The sequence below is a fragment of the Petromyzon marinus genome, unplaced genomic scaffold (assembly GCF_048934315.1).
Source record: "Petromyzon marinus isolate PM22_M1 ecotype Great Lakes invasive population unplaced genomic scaffold, UKy_Petmar_22M1.pri1.0 PM_G_Scaffold_33, whole genome shotgun sequence".
Classification (NCBI taxonomy): Eukaryota; Metazoa; Chordata; class Hyperoartia; order Petromyzontiformes; family Petromyzontidae; genus Petromyzon; species Petromyzon marinus.
In genome coordinates, this window is record NW_027422906.1 from 67,211 (window position 1) to 79,271 (window position 12,061).

A 12,061-nucleotide genomic window follows, 5' to 3' on the forward strand; every position below is an offset into this window, starting at 1 on the left:
GTGTGTACGTGTGTAGAGGGTCACTTCTGAGATGCTGGTAGTAGGAGGCACACACACACACGTTTGTTCTACACTTTTAGACACTCTGTTCACACATGGGATCACTGCAGACGGGTCAGGACGCTCAGCATGCTGCCTGACCCACAATGCCGAGTGTGAAGAGCGAGGACCCAGGGGAAGGCGCGGCAGCGAGGACTCCACTCCAGCAGACGGCCCCGACCCGGCCTCGGGACCTCCCTTTTATGGCCCCCGGCGTGGCCTGGCCACGCCCTCGGCCACGCCCCCTTCTGAAACCTACCAGAAGGTGTCTGGGCCGTGCCCCACGTGTCCCATCTGTCACCTTTGGCCTATCACGTGCCCTGCAAGCCAGCCGGGCTGCTACGTCCTCTGACAGCCACCAGCACTACGCCCCCTAGGTCCCGTTCCATGACATTGCATGCCCTGCTGGCAGAGAGGGCTACTGCACCCACAATTCCCCTCTGTGTAACCAACGCTACGCCCCCTAGTGACCCACCTTCACTACATTTTATGTGTGTACGTGTGTGTGTACGTGTGTGGGCGTGCGTGTGTGTGTACGTACGTGTGTGGTGTGTGGCGTGTGTACGTGTGTTGTGCGTGCGTGTGTGTGTGTGTGCGTGCGTGTGTGTGTGTACGTGTGTGTGCGTGCGTGTGTGTGTACGTACGTGTGTGTACCTGCATGTGTGTGTACGTGTGTGTACGTGCGTGTGTGTGTATACGTGTGTGTACATGTGTGCGTGCGTGTGTGTGTGTACATGCGTGTGTGTGTGTACGTGTGTGTGTGTGTACGTGTGCGTACGTGTGTGTGTGTACGTGTGTGCGTACGTGTGTACGTGTGTGTGTGTGTGTGTGCGTACGTGTGTGTGTACGTGTGTGCGTACGTGTGTGTGTGTGTGTGTGCCTGTGTGCGTGCGTGTGGGTGTACGTACGTGTGTGGTGTGTGCATGTGTACGTGTGGTGTGCGTGCGTGTGTGTACGTGCGTGTGTGTGTGTGTACGTACGTGTGTGTAAATGCGTGTGTGTACGTGTGTGTACGTGTGTGTACGTGCGTGTGTGTGTATACATGTGTGTACGTGTGTGCGCGTGTGTGTGTACATGTGTGTGTGTGCGTGTGTGTGTGTACGTGTGTGTGTGTGTGTGCGTGCGTGCGTGCGCACGTTGCGACGGTGGAGCAGGCTCCCCCGTCGCGAGCGGCACTGCCACGCTGGAGTTGCTGCTGAGCGATGTCAACGACAACGCCCCCACGGCTGCGGTGTGGCCGCGTGTACGTGTGTGTGTGTGTACGTGCGTTTGTGTGCGTGCGTGTGTGTACGTGTGTGTGTACTTGTGTGTGCGTGTGTGTACGTGTGTGTGTACGTGTGTGTGTACTTGTGTGTGTGTACGTGTGTGTACGTGTGTGTGCGTGTGTGTACGTGTGTGTGTACATGTGTGTGTGTATGTGTGTATACATGTGTGTGTGTACGTGTGTGTACGTTTGTGTGTGTGTACGTGTGTGTGTGTACGTGTGTATGTGTGCGTGTGTGTGAGCAGGCTCCCCCGTCGCGAGCGGCACCGCCACGCTGGAGTTGCTGCTGAGCGACGTCAACGACAACGCCCCCACGGCCGCCGTGTGGCCGCGTGGGACCGCCGCGTGTCCCCGCACTGGCGTCGCCGTCGTCGCCTCGGACGCTGACGAGGACCCCAACGGCCGCCCCTTCCGCTTCCGGCTGGCGCCCGGCGGCGGCGGCGACGCCGACTGGACGCTCCGCCAGGTCGACGGTGAGCGCTGCCGGGGGGGGGGGGGGAATGCACCGCTCGGGAGATGGCGCTCGGCGTCGTCGTCGTCGTCATTGTCATCATCATTGTCGTCATCGTCGTCATCATCAACGTCGTCGTCATTGTCATTATCGACGTCGTCATCGTCATTGTTGTCGTCGTCATCGCCGTCATCGTCATTATGAACGTCGTCGTCATCGTCGTCATTGTCATCATTGTCGTCATCGTCGTCATCATCAACGTCGTCATCATTGTCGTCTTCTTTGGTTCTTTCGGTAAGTTCACGTAGAATGAGAATAAAATAATAAAATAACACATAACATTCTCATGACGTTTCGGCCACAGGTGAAAGGTACAGACCTGTCGGGACGACAGAGCTTCAATGAACGATGTTAAGATTTGTAGCGACTTTAAGCTGGTTGGGAGAAGTGAGGCACCTTGACAAAGGTGTTTACATATCAAATAGCTGAGGGATTAGCTTGTGACTGGTCACAGGAATGGCTATGTTAAAGTCAAAACCTACACATCCACAGAAGCAACTAGTAATTTAGCATTAAACAGCTAAGGGATTAGCTTGTGACTGGTCACAGAAATAGATGTTAAAGTTAAGGCCTACACATCCACAGAGCTTCAATGAACGCTGTTAAGATTCGTAGCGACTTTTAGCTGGTTGGGAGAGGTGAGACATCTTGACAAAGGGGTTAGCTTGTGCAAATAGCTGAGGGATTAGCTTTTGACTGGTCACAGGAATGGCTATGTTAAAGTCAAAACCTACACATCCACAGAAGCAACTAGTAATTTAGCATTGAAATAGCTAAGGGATTAGCTTGTGACTGGTCACAGAAATAGATGTTAAAGTAAAGGCCTACACATCCACAGAGCTTCAATGAACGCTGTTAAGATTCGTAGCGACTTTAAGCTGGTTGGGAGAAGTGAGGCACCTTGACAAAGGTGTTTACATATCAAATAGCTGAGGGATTAGCTTGTGACTGGTCACAGGAATGGCTATGTTAAAGTCAAAACCCCTCGATCCGGCCGAACAAAAGCTGTTTCGGCATGCGGTGGCTGGGCATGCGGGCTACATGACCCAGCCATCGCAGCCTTCCCCGACGGAGGAGCTCACCGATGGGACCTTGCCCAGATCTTTCAAGAATTTGTGAGCTCCTCACACAATCCAGTCTGGTTAAACCCAGGATGGATCGTAGGCAGGCCAGCCTAAATGTTTCTAACCGGCGAAGATGTCCCATTAGGGGGGTCCACGTTTCGCAAGCGTAGAGAAGGGAGGGAATGACCGTGGCCGAGAAGACCTGAAGCTTAGTGTGGAGCGACAGACCAGGTAGCGTCCACACAGCGTTACGCAACCGATGAACAGGTAGCTGCTCGACTGATTCGGAGTGAGACCTCTGCTGTTAAACTGTAGCCGGTCATAAGCACACTTCCCAGGTATGGGAAACTCTCCAATCTCTCCACAACTGCCCCGTCACCGATTGGGAGTTGTGGGGGTGGAGTGTCCGATGGTACAAAATACCCAGGCAGGTGCTTAGTTTTGGTGGGGCTGATGGTAAGGCCCCATCTCTTAGTGGCACGCTCCAGTCTCAGCAGCAGCGTCTCCAACTCCTCCTCTGAATGAGCAGCTATTACCAAATCATCAGCATACATAACGTGGTTGAGCAATAGGGAGCCATCCCTTGACCGCACCCGGGCATCGATCAGCCTCCCATTATATCTGTACCATATGGAGATTCCCCCGGTACAGCTATTGAAGGCTTCACGAACTACGTGGTCGAAATAGATGTTAAATAATGTGGGAGCCAGAGGACATCCCTGTCGCACCCCAAGGTGTACAGGGAAAGGTTCGAACTCCCGGCCACGTAGTTTTACCCGGGCCCGCTCACCATCATGAAGGTCCTTAATGATTGTGAGCAGAGGGTCAGGTACTCCAAAAGCACGAAGAACAACCCAGAGCCCAGGCCTATTGATGGTATCATAGGCCTTGACCAGGTCAATAAAGCAGAGATGTAGGTCTTGCTGGAATTCCCTACACCTCTGCTGTAGCAGACGGACAGAGAATATGGCATCTGTGCAGGACTGCCCTTTCCTGAAACCGCATTGGGGCTCCGCAAGCCTCTCCTCAGCGTACCTAGCAAGGCGATGTTGAATAATCCTTGCCAGGACCTTTCCCGGCACACTGAGGAGTGAGATGCCCCTGTAGTTGTTACAGTCTGTGCGGTCCCCCTTCTTAAAGAGGGGGACCACCAGGGCATCCTTCCAATCCTGCGGAACCCGTCCAGTGGTCCAGACTGTTGTTATGATGTCATATAGGGCAGTCTGTGCACAAACTCCACCTTCCCTCAGCATTTCGCTTGGGAGATCATCTTTGCCCGTTGCCTTTCCTGGTCTCAGACTCCGGATCGCCCTCATTACTTCCTGAACAGATGGCACTTCAGCCAGCCACTCACAGGGGGTGACTTCTTCCAATATTTGAGGCACCGCAGCCTCAGCAGGGTCATCCTCACTTTGTGCCACGATGTTTTCCTGCCTGAGGGATTTTCCCTCCCCCAGGACCTCACAGAAATGCTCAGCAAATCTGCAAACCTGTTCCTGGGGGTCGGAGATTGGATCACCGTTTTTTCCCGTAATGATGGTAATAGGTGTGGCACTGCAGGTTACTTTTTTGATGGAGTTAAATAGAGATTTGTGATCACGGGCCACTGAGGCAGACTCCATCTCCTCAGCAACCCGCGACCACCACTCATCCTTGCAGCGCCTCACGGCTCTCCGAACCTCCGAGCGAAGGTTGCGGTAAGCCTCCTCATTCTCTGACGTGGGATTCTGTAGCCGATGACAGTGGGCCTGTCGTTTTTTCTCAACCATCCTGAACACCTGTTCTGTCACCCAGGGTCTCTGGGGAGGTCCTGACCACGTACCCAAAGCAGACATTGCAGCCGCATGAGTCACAGTTCTAAACCTCGCCTATTTACCCTCGACATCAGGAGGAGTGGGGGATGATGCCAACCCCAGCCGCAGGCGATGATTAAATTCTCGCTTGCAACTTTCATCAGATAACCGAGACCAGGCCACTTTTGGTTGGAATGGGGTCCTGGATGTACACCCACTACCGGAGCGGAAGAATGGGCAGCGCATCTTACAGATGACAAGTCGATGGTCAGAGAGCAGATCAGCTCCACGGTAGGGCCTGGTGTCAAGGACATGGGCTCGCATCCGCTGGTCCGGCACTATGTAGTCCAGCAGATGTTCTTGCTTGGACCCGGCATGCATCCATGATGTTGTGTGGATGCGCCGATGCCGGAACAGCGTGTTGGTAATTACAAGTCCATGGGCTGCACAAAAATCTAGCAGCCTCCTACCGTTGTTATTAAGCTGATCCGGCCTATGCCCTCCAATCACTCCAGGCCAGGTGACAGCATCATGACCAACTCGGGCATTGAAGTCACCCAACAAGATGACTCTATCCCGAGGGGCCACTTTGGCCAGCACCTGTGACAGGAGGCCATAGAAGGCATCTGACTCATCGGCTTTGCCTGCATCCCTCCACGGATGTTCGTCTTCGGTGGGGGCATAAGTAACCACGACCACCAATCCTCGCCTCCGATTGATGGGAAGGCGAGCCCAAAGTAGCCTGGGGTTTACAGCTTCCCACACCTCACCGCCACGCTCCCACGCCCCCTTCATTTTTTTGTTCAAAATAAGAGCCACACCCTGTTTGGCAGTCTCCTGCCCCGAGTAGAGAACTGTCCACCCCTCAAGGTGGCAGGAGCCAGAACCGATACACCGGACCTCCTAAATGCCACAGAGATCCAGGCGGTACCGATCCAGCTCCCGACAGAGGAGTGGTAGCCTCTCCTCCGCAGTGAGCGTTCAAATATTTCACGTGGCCATCCGTAGTGGCTTTTCGTTGTTTCTGGCGGAGCCCCGAGGGTTGAGATTCAATCTCCTGGCTCCGCCAATTGGGGTTTGGCCAGGAAACGTCATAGACGCCTGTCCCTCCGGGGCCTCCGGCACAAGCTTATTTGTTACATATGTAGTGTTGCAAGGATGAGCAGACTTCTTTAGGAGGCACACTCTGTTTATTGTATTATTTCCTTATACAATGCTTAACACACACAGAGGGATATTCGGTCCCCTCACCCGATACCCTAGGGAGGAACAGCCTCCGGACTTGGCAGGACTCACACGTCTACCGCTAACCTCCTTGATACCTAAGGAGGTACAGCCTCCGCACTTGGCGGGACTCACACGTCTACCGCTAACCTCCTTGATACCTAAGGAGGTACAACCTCCGGACTTGGCGGGACTCACACGTCTACCGCTATCCTAGTCCTCCGGCTAGGACCTAGGGGAGGCTATCTGACCCACCGCTGGCCCGGTGGGTCCTGACCACTGGGTATGCCGAGCCTTAGCCCTTAAAAGGGCTGGGAGGCTGGTCCAGGGTCCTAGCTAGGCTTCAGCCTAGTCTTCTGTCTTCGTGCAGGGAAAGAACTCCCCGAGGTCCGTTGGGTCACCCGTCTTATACTCCTTCGTGGCCAGGTAGAACCAATCATACATTCCCACGTGGAACCGTCTGATTGGTTCGTACTAAACCCTGGCTACGATCCGTTTCACCTCGACTGACCCCAACCGTTGTACCCAGGGGTAATGCTGCACTGCCCTGGTGGCAATGCAGGTTACGCAACAGCGCGTAGTTAACACCTCTACATCACCTCCTCCTTCGGAAGCTCCAGCCGTCCTGGCTGCAACAATGGGAAACTCCGAAATTACCAACGGTAGAAGAATTGTGAGTGTGCCTCACGAACAACAAAAACAAGAACAATAAAACTCCTATAAATGCCCCCCTTAACAACAACGTATGTACAAGGCACTAGACATGCCAAAGAACATCATAACAACCGGCGAGATTTCGCGCGCGTGTGTTTCGCGGGACCATCGTAGGGGATGGCAGGCTTTGTCGGCGGCACAAGGGAAGGAGGAGGATGAGCAAGAGCATCCGGTGGGCCTTTAGGCATCTCCACACGGACACCTGCTGCTCCACGGTCCATTGAGGTCGAACGTGGCCTGCATGGAGCCGTCACTCCCGCGTCATCTGCAGGAGGAATGACACGCCTGCGCTGTGGATTAGGCACCAATGGGGCAACATCTGGCTCGTCGGACGCGTCGCACACTCGGCCCCCGTGTCGTGTGTGTTGTGGAGGGACGCGTGGCGTGACGAAGGGTTTCAACCGAGAGGGGTGAACGCACCAGCGACGCCGTCCCCAGCGAATTTTAACACATTGGGGACGCAGGACTTCCACTACCTCAACCGGGCCTCACCATGGTCTGAGGAGTTTGGCCGACGTGGACACCGGCACCTGGGGGCAGTGGAGCCATGCTCTGTCTCCCGGTGCCCACGGATGCATGTACGTCCGAGGGTCACGCAGTCGCAAATTCGCCCGTTGGCGGGAAGCAGAATTTTCAATGGCGGCCTCCCGTGCCTCGGCCAACTTACGGAGGCTGAATCGCAAGTGGTCAACGAGCTTTGACTTTTGCGGTGGCTGTTTGATTTCCAGCCGAACGTCGGCGGGAGGAAAGGCATCCCTGCCGTACATTAGAAAGAACGGGGAAAATCCCGTCGCCGCGTGAGGTGCCATACGGTATGCGGCGAGGACCCCCGGAACCTGCAAGTCCCAATCGCGGTGGGATTCATCGACTTGATGGCATAACATAGCGGTGAGAGTTCTATGAAGGTGCTCCACCATGCCGTCGGTCTGGGGATGGTAGGGCGAAGTGCGCACTTTCTTAGTGCCCAACAGGCGGCACACATCATTCAGCAAGGCTCCCGAAAAATTTCTTTCCTGATCGGTCAGCAACCGTTCTGATGCGCCCTTGTCCAGGACGTAGCCCTGAACAAAGGCGTCCACAACGGCCGCCGCCGACTGGTTGGGGAGGGCTCAGGCCATAGGCCACCGCGTAAAATACTCTACCCCAACCAGAAGGTACTTATTACCCCGTGGCGTAGTAGGAAAAGGGCCCAAAATATCGAGAGCCACCAACTCATTTATACGAGAGACCGAAATGGGTTGCAGGGGTGGACATGCCGGTTTAGCCGGCGGTTTACGTTGCGCGCAATGGGTGCATCCCAGCAAAATGTCAGTGACGTCGCGCAGCATGCCCGGCCAGAAAAATTGCAACCGCAACAACCCAATGGTCTTATGAACACCCAGATGCAATAAACGCTCATGCGCCGCCCATACGGCTTTGCATCGCAAGGCGGACGGCACGACGATTTTATGTTGACACAAGTCAGCATCCCAATGCATCAACAAGCCGTGCTTCATGACGAATGAATTAAATTTGCCCTGTCTTGGAGCCGCATTATTCGCGTGGCGACGCAACCTCAGTAACGACATGTCATCACTCTGGTGCCGACCCCATTCGGCCAAAGTTAGCCCCAGCAAATCGTCACTGGCCATTGGATCTGCATGATCCGAGATCGGCGCTGAGGCGGCGGGAAGCGCGGCTGACACCGTTGTGAGAGGCGTGACGTGCGCAGGCAGTGGCGGCTTACAACGGCCCGAGCCCAAAAAACATGCACATTTTTGAGCCAGCGGGAGGCGAGACAACGCATCGGCATTTGTGTGTTGTGCACCCCTACGGTAAGTGACATTGAAATCGTACTCCTGAAGGACTTCGAGCCACCGAGAAAGCAGCCCGGACGGTTGGTCAACCCGCAGAGCGTACTGTAAAGCCGAATGATCAGATCGCACGGTAAAATGATGACCATACAGGTACGGCCTGTATTGTTGAATAAAAAAAACAATGGCCAGCAGCTCACGTCTGGTCACACAGTATCTTTGTTCAGCAAGAGACAAGACTCTGCTACCATAGGCAACAACCCTTTCAATGCCATCAACTTTTTGGGACAGAACACCCCCAATCCCCGTATTGCTAGTGTCGGTGTCCAACACGAATGGCACGGAAAAATCGGGGTACGCAAGGGACGGTGCCGCTACGAGCGCGTTCCGCAAGGAGTCGAAAGCGGCCTGTTCTGCGTCCCCCCAATGAAACGCCACCCCTTTTGACGTAAGGGCGTGGAGCGGCTTGGCAATCGTCGCGAAGCCAGCAACAAACCGGCGGTAGTACGACGCAAAACCAATAAAACTATGAACATTGCCCGCAGATGTAGGGGTCGGCCAATGTTGAACACATTTGGTTTTTTCAGGGTCGGTAGAGATGCCCAAGCGGCTAACTATGTGGCCCAGATAGCGCACAGACTCACACAGAAGATGACACTTCTGCGGCCGGAATTTCAAGTTAGCGGCCCGCATTTTCAAGAAGACAGCACTCAACCGTTCGATGTGTTCGCCGAACGTGCGGTTAAAGACGATGACGTCGTCAAGATAAATGAGACATGAGTCCCACTGGAGCCCAGCGAGGACCAGCTCCATGCGCCTCTGGAACGTCCTGGGGCCGAGTGGAGACCCATGGGCAATCTATTAAACTCGAAAAGGCCCTGTGGTGTCCGAAAAGCAGTCTTAGGTTTTGACGCTTCGTCGAGGGGGAGTTGCCAAAACCCCGACAGAAGGTCCAAGGTGGAGAAATAGTGCGCCCCTGCCAGGGCATCCAATGACTCGTCTATACGAGGGAGAGGGTAGGCGTCCGCTACCGAGATTTTATTTAGGCGCCGAAAATCAACGCAAAAACGGAGACTGCCATCGTGCTTTTTGACCAGCACTATTGGAGCACCCCAGGGACTAGTGGAGGGAGAAATTATATCGGCCTCCAGCATGTCATCCACAGCCGATTTAACATGCTGTTTCTCCGCCGGGCTAAGCCGAAATGGGTTTTGTCGAATCGGGGCAGCGTCACCAGTATCAATGTGGTGACGCAGCAGCTTGGTACAGCCAATATCAAATTTAGATTTACTGAAGATATCGGAAAATTCTCGCAGAAGAGCGCGCAATTTAATTCGCTGCGAATGAGACAGATCACCCGTGTCTGTGCAAAGCGCGTCCAACCATCTCTCATCCGATTCGGAAGGAGGTGGGACCTGCGGCGTGTCATGCACGTGTCCCACGACTCCGGTCCCCAACGGCACTGGGGTCGCGTCAGCGAGCACAGTTCCTTGTGGAATGACGGTTGTGGACAATCCGACATTCAAAACCTGCAAGAACGGCTCCCTGTCGGCTGCTACGAGGGTCTGTGCAGCCACCAAATCTAACCCCTTAGCAGCTGCGTTTGAAGGCCTCAGCAAAATGCCATGTGCCGAGGCCTCCGGGCTAGCGGTTTTTTAAGTTGCAAGGGCACGAGCATTTGTGTCCCTGGTGGAATGCGGACTGTGCTCGCGACAAACGCCTGCACCGAGGCACTAGCCATGCGCGGATGTGAGGGTGTGGGCAAGAACGCCATCCGCCGACCCGACGGGAGTTTGATGCAGCCTTGATCTACAAGGATCTTAATAGGCATTTTCGCGAGAAAATCAGTGCCTAACAAACACGGCACGGCAAGGGAAGAAGAGACCAAAATAGGCCCTGCCAATTTAATGTCTCCAATCGAAATTTGCGCCCGAATTTGCCCGATAATGCCCAGCGAACTGCCATTAGTGGCGAAACACGTGATAGAAACCCGTTCCAAGGGGCGGCATCGTACGGGCAGTATATTGTGAATCAAATCCGAAATGATCGTAGCTGACGCGCCAGTATCGACTAACACGCGAAATTCCACACCCTCGATTGATCCGACAACCACGGACGAACCTGCCGTCGCCGCGACTACCCTATGGGCCAACTCAGACCACTGCCCAGGTCTGAGTGGCCGCGAACAAACGCCAGAATACCCCCCATCACACGCCGAATCGCGAGCCCTTCTTATGGTGCGTTGCGGTGTGTATGGTGTGAATGAGGGCCGAGCGTGAGAGGCGTCGCGACTTGCCTGGTTTTGCCGCGATGCCGTGGACGTCCTGTAGTCCTGGCCCCGGGATGCGGAGGGGCGTTGTCGAGGTGCACGGCAGTCAGAGGAGATGTGGCCTCGTTGGCCACAGTTGAAGCACGTCACGTCGCCGCGTGGAGAAGGCCGTCCCCGCTGCTGGTCGTTGCGGCGACCAGCGTGGTCGGACGATCGCCGGCCCGTTGACCTGGTCGCCATGAAGGCCCGGTCGGGGGAGAACTCGGCGTCCCTGCTAGCAGGCTCCGACGTCGAAGCCGAGGCGGCGATGGTCGATTCCGTGTGGAGCAGCAGATGTGCGTGGATGCACCGAGCGGCTCGTAGCGAGCACATACTGTCGTCATCCACCACTTGGATGACGATGCGCAGCTCGCGCGCCAGCTCCAGCATCTTCTGGAGAATGATGGCGTCGATGGCCTCGTCGTCCATGCGAGGGTAACCCACTCTTGCCATCGCCAGTAGAGCGGTCCGGAATGCCAACGGAGACTCTTTAGGGCGGCGTCGCCTGTCGTAAAATCGGCTGTGGACGTCGGATGGAGGCCCGTAGACGTCGGACATCCGTCGTAGGGCCAATTGAAGAGTCGCCCTTTTATGCCTGGGGATGGTGAGGAGCGAGGCGAGAGCGTCGTCGTCCAGAGTGGCTGGTAGCGCTCGGAGCGCCTGTGCGTCCGACCAGCCCACCGTTTTTTGGTGGCTCAGGAAGCGACGCTGGAACACCGCCCAGTCGCCCCCTTCAGATGTGAATTCCCGGAAGATGGGCAAGCATTGTTGGAGGGCGGACGTCGTCTCCTCCTCAGCTTGCACCGTCTCGAGCCGGAGATCGGCGATTTCCCGGCCGATAGAGTCTACTGTACCGTGTCGGTACAGTGATGACGCGGCGTCTGCTGAGGAACTTGAATTCGCAGCGTCGCATGCTGATGACGTTGTGGGTTTTGATTGGCCCCCCGCGTTCCCAGGATGCCCCTGGCTTCCGCTTCCGGCGGGATCACGTGGTTCTCCGGCGGGAAAATCAAAATGTCCGCCCCGGCCGATGGCGGGAACGTCTGCCGGCGGTTGACTCGGCCTGCCCGCGACCTCCAAGTTGATCTCGAGAATGAAGGCCGCGGCATGTAGGAGTTGAGCGAGACGGCCGTGTGCTGCCCTGAGTCCGTTCCCCATTGCAGGGGGAGCGACCGGCTGCTCAACCGGTGGCTGGGCGGCCATCAACGCGGCAGCATTTTCAGTGGAGCTGGCGGTGCTTGCAGGTGAGACAGCGTTTTCTTCGTTCTGGCTCCGCGCGTGGGCTGAACTTCTGGTTTCCATTTCCAACCACTCCTGACACCAGTTGTAGTGTTGTAAGGACGAGCAGACT

The 12,061-nt window shown here is 55.5% G+C and overlaps 1 protein-coding gene across 1 annotated transcript in view; it reads left to right on the plus strand.

Annotated features, from left to right (window-relative positions):
- The window catches only part of LOC142915616 (cadherin-2-like), a 37,083-nt gene that overhangs the window by 21,404 nt on the left and 3,618 nt on the right, over nucleotides 1–12,061 (plus strand). The window contains exon 9 of the mRNA XM_076061344.1: nucleotides 1,549–1,776. Coding sequence (XP_075917459.1) covers nucleotides 1,549–1,776 — 228 coding nt within the window. The remainder of the gene's footprint in view (nucleotides 1–1,548; nucleotides 1,777–12,061) is intronic.